We start from the raw sequence: 17,750 nt of genomic DNA on the forward strand, positions 1-17,750 counted from the left end.
CAAGATTAGAGATCATCTTTGTTGTGTACTTTCATGATTTAACGGGAGCAATTAATGGCTTGCATTTGTGCAATTCAAAGTTAATTTCTAAATAAAAATGCTTGTTGTCCTATGAATTCCAATTGGCTAGAGAACACACATTCATGTGAGTTATGTGGAAATGTTCACACACGGGTATCCACATTGACTATGCTTCTCACCTGCCAACTATATATGCTGTATGTCTCTATAAAATAGGCTACCAGGAGTATTCCTTTAAAAAGTTACATGCATGGAAAATATGATCATATGAAGAGTGACGTCAGACGGCATCTTTATATATTCATCATCTGTCCCTGACTGCCGCAACGGCATTCTTGAGAACTTTGAGAAAGCAGCCAAACATGAGCTGAACATCGCACATCCCGTGAAGGCGAGGCTGAGGCTTCGCACGGATTAGAGTCAATGGCAGATTACACCGTACCTTTTGGAAGAGATGCAGATTTTTGGATTTCGGCAGGTTTCCAAAGTCACTCCTCATTATCCAACAAACGGCATATTTTACCCAGAACAACGGATTGAGGAAAACGAAGAATGGGATTGAGGATAACGACTCCGTGGGGGTTTAAGTGTTTCGACAAAATATTATGCAATTAGTTAATATTCCTGATGCAATCATCCTACCACTCAAACTATATGAACACATTTAGGCGGAATCATTCTACTTTTTCCAAGAAAATGGCTGATATCAATTTACTCCAAAGTTATCCAACAATTGTTTAATTGGAAACGATGCAAATTGTGCACATGTAATTTCTTGGAGGAACATTTACCTGGTATTCTGTCGTATTGTGATGTTGGCAGAGGCAGAGTCCGGTACCACAAGGAGACACCGCAGTCCAGGCGCAGCACAGAAGATAAACATGCAGTCCCTTGGCCCATGGAGATATGGCATATAGGTTCATGTCAAACCGAATCGTGCCATCTTCAAATAGGTTGAGCAAACGATTTATTTTTATATTCACAATTTCATTGTCCTTCACATATTTATGCTACAGCATACTGTTTTGTTGTGGTACAATCATGCCAACCCAGAGTTATGAGGAAAAAGGGTGCCTCAATCACAAGAACGTAGGAAGCGAAAAACTTCTGCAAAAAGATTGCATCGCGGACAGGAGGACTGCTCTGGATGAGACTTTAAACGTGGCACTCACTCACCAAGGATCAAGTAATGCTCGCAACCAAAGTAGAAATTCTGCCTTGCCCATCACTCACAAACGGAGTATTGCCCCATCCGAATATAATATTACTGTTGCACAGAAATATGGAAACAAAAAGTTACCTAACGCACTAATCATCGGGGTGAAGAAGGGCGGCACCAGAGCGGTGCTGGAGTTCATTCGAATTCATCCAGATGTGCGCGCGCTTGGAACAGAGCCCCACTTTTTCGATAGAAACTATGACAGAGGATTGGACTGGTACAGGTACGAAATGTCACGTTGATTTACATATATATTAAACTAATTTGTCTGTTTATGATATATTTTCATTTTCAATGTTTTATTTGTTGAACAAGTGCACTTTACCCTACAAAGGAATTTGTCACAACAGTAGGCACAACAGTAGGCTTAGGCTAAGTAGGTTTATAACTTCTTACAACCTAATGTGTGTAGGCCTGCCTTTGAGATAATATAGATATGCTTGGGTGTATTGCATCTATATCCATTCTATTCTAATGTGTATCTCTGACATTATTAGTCAACTTAAAAAGTGTGTACCAGGGTGTGTACTTGACAGTCCCAGGATTGTGTTCATGAAAGTCTAGAACGTTTTTCATGTTGTTCTTGACATAAACCAGTGTGCCTGGCACCTACTATCATACCTCACTCAAAGGCGCTTCAATATTTTGTCTTGCCCATTCACCCTCTGAATGATATACAGTACACACAATCCATGTCTCAATTGTCGCAAGGCTTAAATGTCCTTCTTTAACTGTTTCCTCCCCTTCGTCTACAGTAATTGAAGTGGATTTAACAAGTGACGTCAATAAGGGATTATTGCTTTCACCTGGATTCACCTGGTCAGTCTATTTCATGGAAAGTGCAGGTGTTATTCATGTTTTGTATTCTCAGTGTAGATACACTACATGACCAAAAATGATGTGGACACCTGCTCGTCGAACATCTCATTCCAAAATTATGGGTATTGATATGGATGTTGGTTCCCCCATTGCTGCTATAACAACCTCCACTCTTCTGGTAAGACTTGCTTCCATTCAGCCACAAGAGCATTAGTGAGGTTGGGTCGCAGTCGTCGTTCCAATTCATTCCTAAAGTGTTCAATGGGGTTGAGGTCAGGGCTCTGTGCAGGCCAGTCAAGTTCTTTCAACACTGATCTCGACAAACCTTTTCTGTATGGACCTCGCTTTGTGCATGGGGGCATTGTCATGCTGAAACAGGAAAAGTTGGAAGCACAGAATCATCTAGAATGTCATTATATGCTGTAGCGTTACGTTTTCCCTTCACTGGAACTAAGCGGCCTACCCCGAACCATGAAAAACAGCCCCAGACTATTATTCCTCATCCTCCAAACTTTACAGTTGGCACTATGCATTGGGGCAGGTAGAGTTCTCCTGCCATCCGCCAAACCCAGATTCGTCCGTCGGACTGCCAGTTGGTGAAGCGTGATTCATCACTCCAGAGAACCCGTTTCCACTGCTCCACGGTGGCGAGCTTTACACCACTCCAGCCGAAGCTTGGCATTGCACATGGTGATCTTAGGCTTGTGTGCGGCTGCTCGTCCATAGAAACCCATTTCATGAAGCTCCTGACAAACAGTTATTGTGCTGACATTGCTTCCAGAGGCAGTTTGGAACACAGTAGTGAGTGCTGCAACCGAACACAGATGATTTCTACTCGCTATGCGCTTCAGCACTCGGTGGTCCCGTTCTGTGAGCTTGTGTGGCCTACCACTTTGCGGCTGAGCCGTTGTTGCTCCTAGACGTTGCCACTTCACAATAACAACAGTTGACCGGGGCAGCTGTAGCAGGGCAGAAATTTGACAAACGGACTTGTTGAAAGTCAGTGAGCGCTTCAGTAAGGCCATTCTGCTGCCAATGTTTGTCTATGGAGATTTCACAGCTGTGTGCTCAATTTTATACACCTGTCAGCAATGGTGTGACTGAAATAGTCAAATCTGCTAATTTGAAGGGGGAGCCACATACCATATAGTGTAGTTTGTGAGATAATTGATCTAAAGATTTGATTTCCCAAGGCATACAAATATTTTGGAATACCAGAGTAAAAGAAACACTCAGACCGAAAGCAATTGGAATCGTAAGCATTACAAGTAAATCATGCCCCAAATCCAGGATGAAGTTACTTTGGCTTGATACCCAGGTTGAAATGCCACAGTATAGCTGCAGTGTCGAATTTCAGTAAGTAAACATGCAGATCAACGGTAATAGATATTTTCAGGGGCAGACTTTTAAGAAACGCTCTCCAGCAGAAACATGGCTAATATTGATTAGTGACCTCGGACAAGGTAGGACTCCTCCTGCCTTCCATCTAACGGGATGCCCCTCCAGTGTACTGTACATCGATGAGACGGGACACTGGCGCTGTCTCGTACCCACGAGTCAGACCTTGGAAAACGAAGTCCATAGAAGAGTAATAGCCTTTTCTCATTATTGTGCCTACCCAACAGTACCGCGCTGGCTTTTATATTTTCCTTTCACATGATCCTTTCCAGCATGGCCAGATCCAGTAAATCTCAGCTCAGCTTGGCTCAGTTGTGTGACTCTACCTGCTCTCATCCCTTGGCAGCCGTAAGACCTTTGCTGAAGATGGTACCTGCATGCCTAAAAGCAGGCATTACACAGGTGTCACATTCTCCTCTCTGACAGAACATGGTGCCTGTTGAGTGAACCCGAGCAGGGAACTCTCATGGGTCGCATCTACACTTAGCAGAGAGAGAAAACCCAATGAAACAAAGAATGTGCCATTAGAAAGTGTTCTGTTCTGTAGGAGGTTCTGTCAGACAGGCCACTCTAGTGAAATCACCCAGCAGCTCTCCCTAAGCCCAGTAAGTTGTGGTGTGTGCTCACTGTCCCATCGCAGTGTGATGCCATTTATACCTGCTGTGTTTAAGTCAGTTGAGTCAGACTCACCCATGGGGAACTGCTTAAATCAATAAAAGGGACCTGGAGGCATTCAGTTCAGGGCTGAGGACTTGACGTAGCAGTGCTTTTTCACACACTTAGCTCTGGAGGTTAAGAATAGGCCTATAATATAACTTCAATAATGCTAATATTAGACTAATAGAACAGCGGGAAGTTAGTGTGCAGTAGGCTTGTGCCAATATAGTGCCAACATAGTAGATACTGTATTCATATAATTAGTTTCACGTTAATTATTAATTACACTCACACTTACATACCCTCCCCCATGCATGCACACACACACACACACACACACACACACACACACACACACACACACACACACACACACACACACACACACACACACACACACACACACACACACACACAAACAGGCTCTAAATTCATCAGTACTATTTGGGGACTGATTAATTAAAATGCCACAGAGGCCAGGACCTAGCAACAGTGTCTCTAATCCCCTCTGAAAGCAATTTTAGTTTAGCCACTGACATCTTGCAATAAGAGCCACATAAATGCCGCCAGTAATGAGAAAGATAAATTGGCTGATTAACGTCAGAAGTTCCATACAAATCACCTTTAATAATGTGCTTTAGAGAGTCTTATTTTTCATTTTATTTCAGTCCAAGACATGAGACACCATCCATTTAAATGTAATGAGTGTTTGCTGTATTAGTTCACCTCAGTCATGGTGGCTGAAACTTTATGCAGACTAGAACTAATACGACCTGGTCTCAGCATTAAATAATACGATTGTCACCATCGTCTAATGAGGCACCGTGATAGACTGTCCTCTATTTTTAATCTTTTTAATTGTGCATTACTTGCATAATCCAACTATTTTCACCCCATTGTAAGTGACAGACCTGTGCGACGACAGTGAAATAGTGCAGTGTTCATTACTTGATCTCCAGAATAGAATAAGACCCATTTGGCCTCATTTAGATTGGATGTGAGTGTCTCTCCATCCCTGTGACTATATAAGGGGCAGCTGAATCATACATTATACTGCAACCAATTCCGCAACTCTTCGTGGACGCGTTTTTCAATTTTCGCACACGATCAAAAACATCTAACAAATCCGCATCACTACACACCATCAGCATCAGAACTTAAAAGGGCATCTCAGCTCTACTGATTTTACAGGAGTCAGACGCACATCAAATAGATTCCCTGATTCCCTGTTCAAATTGTGCAAGAGGCCTCGTAGAATCTGCTTCAGCCATGAGTATTCTCTAGGTCCACCATTAATTGGCTCAGGGAGGATACTGAGCCCCGGAACTCTAGCGTCAGAAAGGTTGACGAGGACAGAAAGTTGTCTGCTGCTCATTTAACGGAGGGAACTGCACATTCCACTGACCCAGGCATCTCTCTCCACTAGTAATGAGGAGTCTTAATCCCGATATAGCTCAGAAACATGTAGCAGTTAACATTAATTACAAAAACAACTCCTCTCGGGAATATCCCCCAAAGACACCATGGCACAGTGAGGTTTTTGTATTAGGATTTTGTATTGAATAAGTCATTAACTGGAGTTGCCAGCAGCAAGAGACAGAGGTAGTGGTGTTGTGAGCTTCCTACTCAGGATCAGGGATAGAGCCTTTACCAACTGTAGGTAACCCAGCTGTACAGAACATTAAGGGCTGTTGAGAGTGGTAGGCCACCCTGGAGGCAAGGCCACACAATGACACTATTCTGAGAGACAGAATCTAACATGGCTGACACCAAACCTATAAATGTATAATGTGATTAAATAAATGTGTAGTTTTGACTGTAGTAAATTGAGTTGAATTAAATGGGGATATGCACAACTCTGTTCAAACTGTTTTTCATGGAGTCTAGACTAGTTACTACAATTACATAGTATACACACCTCAAACATTTTCCGGAATGATAATGGCACCCAAGGAGATGGCCGCCGTTTTACGATCCCATAACCAATTGTGCTATTGTGTATGTTTTTTTGCGCTATTTGTAACTCGTTTTCTACATAATGTTTCTGCCACCGTGTCTATTGACCGAAAATAACTTATTGATATCAGGGCATCGATTACTCAACCCGTACTGGAGGAATTCATCTTCTTCAACGAGTTGGACGGGAAGAATTTGCTCCAGACACCCGACAAGGCCCTCATCCCTGTCATTCGCAGGAGGAAAAGACAAAGATATCGTGGACGACTGTCCGGGTGCCTTGTAAGGATCCGTCATGGAGAGGATAATCTACCTACCTTTACCATCGGTCCTATTAGCCAACGTACAATCAATCTATAATAAAATAGACGAACTACGAGCACGTATATCCTACCAGGGACATTAAAAAAGTAATATCTCATGTTTCACTGAGTCGTGGCTGAACGACGACATGATTAACATACAGCTGGCGGGTTTCAATCTTTTTCGGCAGGATAGAACAGTGGCCTCTGGTAAGACAAGGGGCGGCGGCCTATGTATATTTGTAAACAGCAGCTGGTGCACGAATTCCAAGGAAGTCTTGATGTTTTGCTCGCCTGAGATAGAGTATTTCATGATAAGCTGTAGACCACATTATTTACATCTATATTTTTAGTAGCTGTCTATATACCGCCGCAGACTGATGCTGGCACTGATGCTGGCACTCAATGAGCTGTATACGGACATAAGCAAACAGGAAAACGCTCATCCAGAGGTGGCGCTTCTATCAGCATGTTAAATGTGCAGCAGAAGGAAAACAACTCTAGACCACCTTTATTCCATGCACAGAGACACGTACAAAGCTCTCCCCCACGTTCTATTTGGCAAATCTGACCATAATTCTATCCTCCTGATTCCTGCTTACAAGCAAAAACTAAAGCAGGAAGCACTAGTGACTCGGTCAATAAGAAAGTGGTCAGATGAAGCAGATGCTAAGCTACAGGACTGTTTTTGCAAGCACAGACTGGAATATGTTCCGGGATTCTTCCGATGGCATTGAGGAGTACACCACATCAGTCACTGGCTTCATCAATAAGTGCGTTGATGCCGTCTTCCCCACAGTGACCGTACGTACATACCGCAAACAGAAGCCACGGATTATAGGCAACATTCGCACTGAGCTAAAGGGTAGAGCTGCCGCTTTCAAAGAGTGGGACTATAACCCGGAAGCTTATAAGAAAATCCGCTATGCCCTCCAACAAACCATCAAACAGGCAAAGCGTCAATACAAAGATGGAATCATACTACACCGGCTCCAACGCTCCTCTGATGTGGAAGGGCTTGCAAACTATTACAGACTACAAAGGGAAGCACAGCCACGAGCTGCCCAGTGACACAGACCTACCAGACGAGCTAAATTACTTCTATGCTTGCTTCGAGGCAAGTAACACTGAAACATGCATGAGAGCACCAACTGTTCCGGAAGACTGTGTGATAACACTCTCAGTAGCCGATGTGATTAAGACCTTTAAAAAGGTCAGCATTCACAAGACTGCAGGGCCAGACGGATTACCAGGACGTGTACTCCAAGCATGCGCTGACCAACTGGCAAGTGCAGACCACCATAGTTCCTGTGCCCAAGAACACTAAATCACTACTACCTAAATGACTACTGACCCGTAGCACTCACATCTGTAGCCATGAAGTGCTTTGAAAGGCTGGTCATGGCTCACATCAACAACATTATCCCACAAACCCTAGACCCACTCCAATTTGCATACTGCCCCAAAAAATCCACAGATGATGCAATCTCTATTGCACTCAACACTGCCCTTTCTCACCTGGACAAAAGGAACTCCTGTGAGAGAATGCTATTTATTGACTACAGCTCAGCGTTCAACACCATAGTGCCCTCAAAGCTAATCACTAAGCTAAGGACCCTGGGACTAAACACCTCCCTCTGCAACTGGATCCTGGACTTCCTGACGGGCCGCCTCCAGGTGGTAAGAGTAGGTAACAACACATCTGCCACTCTGATCCTCAACACGGGGACCCCTCAGGGGTTTGTGCTTAGTCTCCTTCTGTTCTCCCTGTTCACTCATGACTGCATGGCCAGGCACGACTCCAACACCATCATCAATTGTCCCGATGACACAACAGTGGTAGGCCTGATCACCTACAATGATGAGTCAGCCTATAGAGAGGAGGTCAGAGACCTGGTCGTGTGGTGCCAGGACAACAACCTCTCCCTCAACGTGTTCAAGACAAAGGAGATAACTGTGGCCTACAGGAAAAGGAGGACCGAGCACGCCCCCATTCTCATCGATGGGGCTGTAGTGGAACAGGTTGAGAGCTTCAAGTTCCTTGGTGTCCACATCACCAACAAACTATCATGGTCCAAACACACCAAGACAGTCGCGAAGAGGGCACGACAAAGTCTATTCCCCCTCAGGAGACTGAAAAGATTTAGCATGAGTCCTCAGATCCTCAAAAGGTTCTGCAGCTGCACCATCGAGAGCATCCTGACAGGTTGCATCATTGCCTGGTATGGCAACTGCTCAGCCTCCGACCGCAAGGCACTTACAGAGGGTAGTGTGTATGGTCCAGTACATCACTGGAGCCAATCCTCCTGCCACCCAGAACCTCTGTGTCAGAGGAAAGCCCTAAAAATTGTCAGACTCCAGCCACACTGCTCTCTCTGCTACCTCACAACAAGCGGTATCGGAGCGTCAAGTCTAGGTCCAAAAAGCTTCTTAATTGCTTCTTCCCTCAAACCATAAGAATCCCGAACAGCTAATCAAAGGGCTACCCAGACCCCTCTTTTACGCTGCTGCTACTCTCTGTTTATAATCTATGCAAAGTCACTTTAACTCTGCCTACGTGTACATACTACCTCAATTACCTCCACTAACCAGTGCCCCCGCACATTGACTCTGTACCGGTACCCCCTGTATATAGTCTCTCTTGTTATTTCACTGCTGCTGTTTAATTATTTGTTACTTTAAAAATGTATATTTTTTACTTATCTATTTTTTCACACTTATTTTTTTTATTTTTATTAACTTCTTAAAGCATTGTTGGTTAAGGGCTTGTAAGTAAGCATTTCACTATAAGGTCTACACACCTGTTGTGTTTGGCGCATGTGGCAAATACAATTTGATTTGGATTTGAATTGATTCCTTGCCAGGAATATTCCAATATTTCCTATCTCTACTATATTCCAGGTGTCTTTGGAACCATTTGTATTTCAACTGCAGACTGAATGAATATTTGCTGTGTCTCATTATGCGTTGGTAATGTTTTCCATTACTCCCTGCAGTTCAGCAGAAAGCCTTTTGCAAAGACAGGCAGGGGGAAATGTGACAGGAGGAAACAAGTTTAAACTGAACAGGATGTGAGGACAGGCTGACATGCACTGAAATAGTTTTGTTTACACTGTGTTTCATTGAAATTGGCAGCTGAGCCGCAGTTAATTCATCTGAAACATTTACACAATTAACTGAAATGCTCATCTGAGGATGTGCAGCTTGCCAGCCATGGATTTCGGGGTCTTCCGATGAGTGTCTTCATTTTTGGATAGTTGGACACTTTCCCACATCAAAGTCAGACACAGTAACAGCATTTGGTTCGCCTTAATTCAATGCTTTATCGCTTCAGGAGAGCAATTGTCTCAAAACATCCTCAGTGGTTTAGAATATTCCAATGTATTGTCATTTCTGTGAAACGTAGCGCAGAGCCAACATGACTAAATCAGACATCATTGAGGTCAGACTGATTCGGATTCTGAATTATTTGTTTCCCATACAGACAAACAGGAGAGTCCTGATGTAAAAACATAGTTTACTCTGGAAAAGATTGACAAGGTGTGTACAGAACAGATCAGAGCTTTGTTTTAAATTGAATAAAACCTGCTGCTGGTTGTCTTGGCAGTTGACTATAACTGATTTCTTTGTCTAGTTAACCAACCAGCTGACCTGGCTTCAGTATTGCTGCCTGGGACGTTGCTCGGTAACCCTTAATTGACTTCCATTGAGACCAGCTTCTGTCACTGCTGACTGGTGATTAATGCTTGGACGTCATTCCAGCAGAAATGGGAGTGAGTGAAATATTAATAAGATAATCTTTTCCAGTGGAGACAGAATGAAGCTATTTCCTTCGTACCAGGCGAGGGGAGTAGACTGCAGTTGGTAATGCGGTTGTATAGCGACTCTGGTTTTATAACAGCTTTGTGCATTAGAACACATGAAGCTGTGTAATTGCAATCTGGGTTGTTTGCAACCGTAACATAAAATGGTCTGTACAAATTAACCCTCTGTGTGTCATTGAAGATATGACGGAGCCAAACCTTAAACATAGACACATACCGTGGTTTGTAGCAATACACTATAATGATTTAAAAGCTTTCTCACATACTGGTATTACCTTTCCCTGGATCCTATAACCTTAGATAGTATTCACTGTATTGTTGTGAGATGTCATACAAATTGGAAGATGAAAGGCTTCAGAATGAAACCAATGGATAAGAGTATGACTGTCTATGTGAATGTGAATATAATTCAGGGCCCGGTAATAGAGGTATGTGAGAAAGCTTTGAAATCCACATGCAATACTGTATAACATGACACTTCAACAACATGCTCTTAGCATCCACCAAGAAAGCAGTATAGACATGCTCTAAATCCCAGGCTTTTCCCTGCACTGATCTCACTTCGTCTTACGTTCTACAGATCGTTTGGAAGTGACCATGATGAGCCATGAGACCTTTGTAATAATTTAATCAGGGGCTTTTCCAAATAACCCCCGCTTGAGCCGAGGCCATCCCAACACCACAGATAATGGATACGTTGAAGTCACCATGTTCCCTGTCCCTGGTTAGTAGACAGTAACTCACAAGATGTGTGTTGTATAATAGGCAGGGTTCATTATTAGTCTGTGTGATGACAGACCCGTTCTGCTCTGCCAGAGATAGGGGCCACTCTCTAAATCTCTCCGTCTGTCTGTCTGTTGCAGGGACGCTGCCTGCTTGTCATGATTGATGGTTTCCAATTTAAATCCCAATCAGATCAGGCCTGGCCCTCGCATTACTGTCCAATCCTCCGACTCATCATAAAGCTGGGTAATTAGTACCATGAGGCCTGGATTAATTCTGTTGAAAACAGTGTGTCACCTCCACAGCCTTTCTACTGACAGTGGATGATAGCTTGAACGTGGAGGACGTGAATACAACACTGAAGAAGGCAAACAAAATCATCAATGCAGTGGAGGCTGCTGAGGGGAGGACGGCTCATAATAATGTCTGGAACAGAGCAAATGGAACAGCATCAAACAATATTTGATGTGTTTGATACCATTCCACTGATACCGCTCCAGCCATTACCACGAGCCCGTCCTCCCCAATTAAGGTGCCACCAACCTCCTGTGCCACATAGGTTTAAGATTAAGCAGAATACTTCATGATTGAGTTATTGACTTAGCCACATCAATACCTGACTCTGTACATCTATTGAAACATGCTATGCTATGTTTTAACTCAACCTTAGAGAGGCTGCACATGTTCTCTACATCTACTGAAAGATGCTGTGCTACATTTTAGCTCAACCTTAGAGATGCTACAGGTGTTCCATGTGCATCTGCCGTCACACACATTCCATTTCGTCCACATCAAAAGATCTGCAAATGACCATACCAAAGTAATGTATACGCTCTACTGTGGTTCACGAGCAAATATTTACTGAGGACTCTTACAATGCACTCAATTCCCTCTTGATTTGAAACATCAATGAAGTTACACTGGCGAGGTCTGGGTTAATTGATTGTGCTGAAGGAGATGATCCAAAGCCGACCTTTACCTGCTGCTACGGTCTTACATGCCTGATATAGCTGGTGCCTGTGTGTCTGTACAATGTTGACTTGTTCAGTGGAGCCACGTTAGCAGCCAAGGGAACTCAGCACATCCTTTGGCACTTTTAATGTAACAGTATGCCAGACATGATTTTTAGGTGTTGGTCTCAACACATCTGTCAGGGGAGGATATTAAATACACACGTGTGTTTTTACCGGTGAGGGGGGAATTGCTATCTCTTTGCAATCTTGTGAGCACTGGGCACATTTACAATGTTGGGATAGATCCTCCACACCTCGATTCATTAGAGGGATTAAAATGTCACAGCCAAGCCTGTAACGCATCCTGACTCCTCTCAGAGTTTCACCAATAACCTGAACAGGAGACGGCTGTAAATTATTCCAGTCAATTTAGTTCCAGCTCACAGGATCCGGATGATGATCAGAGCGGGGAGCCCATCCATCTCTCTACAACTTTGATTCATGACACAAAATGCCAGTTACTGCCAGCTTTATAGATATATGTGTGTGTGTGTGGGTGTACTCAATGTGTCAAAATGTGTGCAATGGCAGTACAGTTCCACATTGTGGATATACCTTCCAACTATATTCTACATCATTATTAATATTTCACTAATGGTTAATTCTACGGAGTTATCTGATATGATTTACAATATATCATCTGTAACCTTGTCCCAGAGCTCCAAAAAGCTTGTCAGTAATTGAGAGCTGGAGTGATCATGGTGACCCTATCCTTTTGAGAGTAGGCCTATCGAGCGACAATGAAGGCTTTTAGAAGGCTACACTACTGAAGGTGCTCGCTGTTCTCTTCAAGCACCATAGGGTGTCAGCACAGAATACACTGCTGCTGAATGGCTTACAACATGTCACAGTAACCTTGGCGTATTACAATTACAGCCTGCTCCCGTCCTCTCTTATGCTACAAGCACCTCCATTGAAAAAGGCATCTAAATACAGGGAGACCAACGCAAATAGCAACTGGCAATTCATGTTAGTGGAAGTTTCTGGTGTGATATCAGACCGTTGCATGGAGCCATTCCTAACGTCCCACTGTGGTTGTGCTTGTTCTCAGTAACGCAGTCAGTATGCTCACATGAATAACTGTTCTTCTCCTCGGTTTGGGTATTAGTTAAATGTTAATGAAATGTTTCTTGATGAGAAGCGGGTTTATATTCTGGTCAATTGAATGTTTTGTAATCATGTGGATGGGCTTTCATTTATAAGAATCAATATCTGTAAAACAAATGTTAGTTCAATAAAAATAAAAACTACAGAGAACAGCAGGTGGACCATTTATTTTAACAATGTAATTTGTTCGATCCGAGAGGGTAAATTCATTTCTCAAATACATGACATGGATTAAACCCCTGCTGAAATGAGAATGTATGCACAACGTGTAGCCCAACACTATGGAAGTGCAGATTATGCTAATGAAAATTCCACCAATGTAATTCAAATCAGGTTAATGAAACAGTGGTAGAGCTGTCCATGACAAGTTGCTGATAAAAAGAACGGGGGAATAATCTAAAGAGCAAATGTACATGCGCATCTCATCACTCCAATCATTAACAAATAAAGTTCAATTCAAGCTAGGTTTCTGTTCAACCAATCCCGGCACTCAGCAAACCCAGGAGATAATGTGAACATGTCATGTTGTTTCTTGTGCTCCCCAACATTCACATGTTCATCTTTAGGCAGTGGATCATTGTTGTCTTGTACTTGGAAAATGGAAAATGTGATTGGTTGTGTGAAGTAAGAGAATCCCACTGAATTATATGTTCCATTATGGCTTTCTCTATGGAAAGCTGCACATAACCTTTTTGTGTCCTGGTCTCGTCTGAAACCTTGGTGGATTAAATAAAATTAAAGGAGGTGATGGATTTTCTTTCATTCCTAATCGACAAGAAATGCACCTCTTTGTGGCAGTCGAGAAATGTTACGAAGCACGGCTGCAAAAGCTAGTACAGCACCAACACTCCTTCTCATCAGCAAAAGAGTGAGGATTTCAGATCTTGTTCACGCTGCGTTCAGCTCCTGCACCAGGCACCAGGGGAAGTGTTAGACTGTCAGTAACACCATCCTGGGTGTTGGTTGTGTGGATTTAAAAAAAAAGGTTTATGTAATATGCTTAATTGCAGCTATTTCTTTTAACAGTGTTGGTGAGAACTGTGAAACCGAAAAGGGCAGCGTTTGAAATGATATAACCCAACAGTGTTGGAATGTCTGTAGCTTTCTCCATGAGATTATATAGGTCCCTAAAATCCCATCAACGCAATAATACATGTATGGAAGTGTGAAGAAAGAGGAAGAATATGCTATACTATAGGTTAAGGTTGATGATATAACTAAGTTGGGATTCTATCACATAGCACCTGAGATATACAGTAGTAGCATGTATTTAGCGTACTGTAAAGCTGTTTTCTGGGGATGGTGCTACTGCTGTTCTGTTCCTTCCATCCCATGGAAGATTAATGATTGCCTGTGGCCCTAAACTGGTAAGGCTAACTGAGACACCCAGCAGAACAGCACATGATTCATAAATCAAGCTAAACGGATCAATATTTATCAGACTGTTAAGGTACACTACATGACCAAATGTATGTGGACACCTTCAAGTCAAACATTTCATTCTAAAATCATAGGCATTAATATGGAGTTGGTCGCCCCCTTTGCTGCTATAACAGCCTCCACTCTTTTGGGGAGGCTTTCCAATAGATGTTGGGAAAGTCAGAAGACACATTTCTGTTCTAACCAATGGACAATGATGTTGTGTTCAAATGTAGGTTGTAGTTGTATCTTAGAACTATTCAGGCCTCCCGAGTGGTACAGCGGCCTAAGGCACTGAATTGCAGTGCTAGAGGTGCTACTACAGACCCGGGTTCATTCCCGGGCTGTGCCACAACCGACCGTGGCCGGGAGTCCCATAGGACGGTGCACAATTGGCCCAGCGTTGTTCGGGTTAGGGGAGGGTTTGGCCGGTGGGACTTTACTCGGCTCATCGCGCTCTAGTGGCTCCATGTTTAAATACAACTTTTGCATAACCCAGGTTTTAAACAGGAATGATGCATTTCTTAACTCCCATTGCTCGAATCATGAAAGGACATTTCCAGAGCAATGCCAGTCTCTACATTTTCTTGGAAAATATCAGAACACTAGTCCTTACTTTGCTATGCATATAGTTTCCGTAGATATGAGAAAAACTTTACAAACATTTTAAGATGCATTTCCCCAGAAACTTTATGAAGATGATGACCTATTTAGTGTGACCCAGATTCTCCCAAGTATCTTTTTCTGTTGGATGTCCTTAATGCAGGTGATGGTGATTTATGAACACCAGTCTAAAATGTGATTGGATGATTTCCCTCCAGCCCTCAGCATCACTGTCACCCTGGAGATAGGGAACAGGAGTTGTTTTCATGAAACCTTTTCAGCTGTCGAAGTGGATAACAATTTCTGCAAGACAATTAAATTGCTTTACTATTCTATCCCCTTCTAGATTACTAATGCAATGGATTCCAGGCATAAAAGTTAAATCAGCGTTTTTCTCTTTCTGTCTTTCCCTATTTAGAGGACTAATGCCACGGACTCTAGACAGCCAAATCACCTTGGAGAAAACCCCCAGCTACTTTGTGACAAGAGAGGCTCCCAGACGCATCGCCAGTATGTCCCCCAACACCAAGCTGATTGTGGTGGTGCGTAACCCAGTCACCAGGGCCATCTCAGACTACACACAGACTCTGTCCAAGAAGCCGGACATCCCAACCTTCGAGGAGCTGGCCTTCCAGAACCGTAGCCAGGGTCTGGTAGACACCTCATGGAACGCTATCCGCATAGGGATGTACATCCTCCACCTAGAGAACTGGCTACAGTACTTTCGCCTCTCCCAGATCCACTTTGTGAGCGGCGAGCGGCTGATCACGGACCCGGCGGGGGAGCTGGGTCGCGTCCAGGACTTCTTGGGTCTCAAACGCATCATCACAGACAAGCACTTCTACTTTAACCGAACCAAAGGCTTCCCTTGCCTGAAGAAGCCAGAGAGCAGCAGCCAGCCCCGCTGCCTGGGCAAGTCAAAGGGTAGAACTCACGTGCAGATCGACCGGGAGGTCATTGAGCAGCTCCGGGACTTTTATAGGCCTTATAATATCAAATTCTATGAGATGGTGGGGCAAGACTTTAGGTGGGATTGAGAATCTGATAAAAAAAATACCAGGTGATATGTGCTTATTGAAATGGATACCTCAGTGGAGTCATTCGAATGAGGACACCTTAAAGTAAATCCAATTTCTCTTCATGTTTGAAAATTCAGTGCGAGTTTAACAAGGTGTGTGTAATCTGCCACTAACTTTAAGACCTTTGATATCATTTCCTAGTTCCTACTTTCACGTCATGCCGGTTTTGTTAACCAAATAAAAGAGAAAGATATGCTGCCATGCCATTTAATCTCACAATTAGTATTCGTCATCAACTAAATTGTGCTTCTTCACAAAGGCCTGTTACTTTTACAACACTGTACCATGTCAATCGTTCCAACTCAATGGACAACAATAAAGAGTATAGAGACAGCTGGGATTTGTTGTAACATGTCTGTCCTATGCTACAGTATGATCACAGACATGACAAAGCTATAGTATGTGAACTTGGCATAACATGTGTATCATAATGGCATTCTGTCAAATTAAGACAATAATGAATGTAAAAAACAGTTCATGGATGCCCTCATGCATATTATCGTATCAAATCATGGGCATTATGATGATAATTGGAAGCATTTGTCTTTTCAGCTTCGCACAAGAGAAGAGGTAGAGTGTAATGGAAAGGCATAGAGGAAGACGTGGAGAACTACAGAGCAAAGTGAGCTCTTCATCCAAGGCAGCATGTAGAAAAACAGCGGATGTTTTCACTCTGCCTTTTGAGAAATTAGGAATGGCTTGATTAAAGAAGCTCAACTAAGAAGCTCCCAAACAAGCAGATTCAGATTGAATAATGTAAGTTGAGTACTGCAGTGTTGGTTAAATGTTTTAAGGCAGAACTTGTGTATTAATCATGGCCCAAACAGTCCATAGAAGTACACAAATTACAGAGCGTTACATCTAATTTAACCCCTACAAAGCATTTGCAAATTTGGGGATGTAATAAATGCCCAGTATTCCTAGTTTAATTGCAATCATTAGGGTTGTAAAATAACCACCTCCATGTAACATAGACGCATAGAACTAATGCATATTTTACATATTTATTACATATTCATAGCAGCAGCATAAAAACGGTGTTGTTCCTTCCACGGCATGTCCTTGGTGTAATGAACACGAGGGGAGACAGAGAGCTGGTTTCAAGTGCAGGGCGCAGCAGGTGATGATTGAAAAGGACCACAGGAGGAGGCAGGTAGCTGGGTCCAGGGGCAGGCAGAAGGTCATACACAGGGGGTCCAACAAGGCAACAGTACAGGCAGGGAATAGGCAAATGGTGTCGTTAATGAGGCAGGCAAAAATGATCATACACGGGAGGTGTAAATCACGGGAAAAACAGAGTTCCGAAGACACGTGTCACAAAACAAACAATACCTCACAGTGACGGGGTGCAAATAACTTAACTAAATAGTGTGTAATAATGACCTACAGGTGTGTGAACAGGTGATTAGAATTCAGGTGACTGGGATCTGGAGAGTGAGCTGCGTTCAGGGGATCTAGGTGTTTGAGAGTGTGAGCTGGAAAGTGAGCTGCGTTCAGGGGACCTACTATTTAAAATGTCGCTTAGGGCCCCCCAAACGGCTAGGGCCAGTTCTGACTGTATGTGTGGGTATGGATGTGGGTATGCAGACCTGCGAGCCACTGCAGCCCCC

General features: G+C 43.3%; 2 protein-coding genes across 2 annotated transcripts in view; one reads left to right on the forward strand and one right to left on the reverse strand.

Moving 5' to 3' along the window:
• LOC139364734 (lysine (K)-specific demethylase 8) overlaps window positions 1-17,750 on the reverse strand; it is a 491,082-nt gene that overhangs the window by 336,160 nt on the left and 137,172 nt on the right. The window lies entirely within an intron of this gene.
• On the forward strand, window positions 928-16,382 carry LOC139423949 (heparan sulfate glucosamine 3-O-sulfotransferase 2-like). Its single transcript, XM_071175608.1, has 2 exons — window positions 928-1,463; window positions 15,480-16,382. Exons 1-2 carry the CDS (start codon window positions 928-930, stop codon window positions 16,096-16,098), a joined length of 1,155 nt encoding a protein of 384 aa, XP_071031709.1. The 3' UTR covers window positions 16,099-16,382.

Source organism: Oncorhynchus clarkii, chromosome 13 (genome assembly GCF_045791955.1).
Source record: "Oncorhynchus clarkii lewisi isolate Uvic-CL-2024 chromosome 13, UVic_Ocla_1.0, whole genome shotgun sequence".
Classification (NCBI taxonomy): Eukaryota; Metazoa; Chordata; class Actinopteri; order Salmoniformes; family Salmonidae; genus Oncorhynchus; species Oncorhynchus clarkii.

What these genes read in the sequence shown, in the direction of transcription:
- LOC139423949 (XM_071175608.1), top strand. Translation starts at nt 928, where the DNA reads ATGGCATATAGGTTCATGTCAAACCGAATCGTGCCATCTTCAAATAGG. An exon ending in AGAGGATTGGACTGGTACAG is followed by an intron (nt 1,464 to 15,479) that starts GTACGAAATGTC and finishes TTCCCTATTTAG; the next exon opens with AGGACTAATGCCACGGACTC.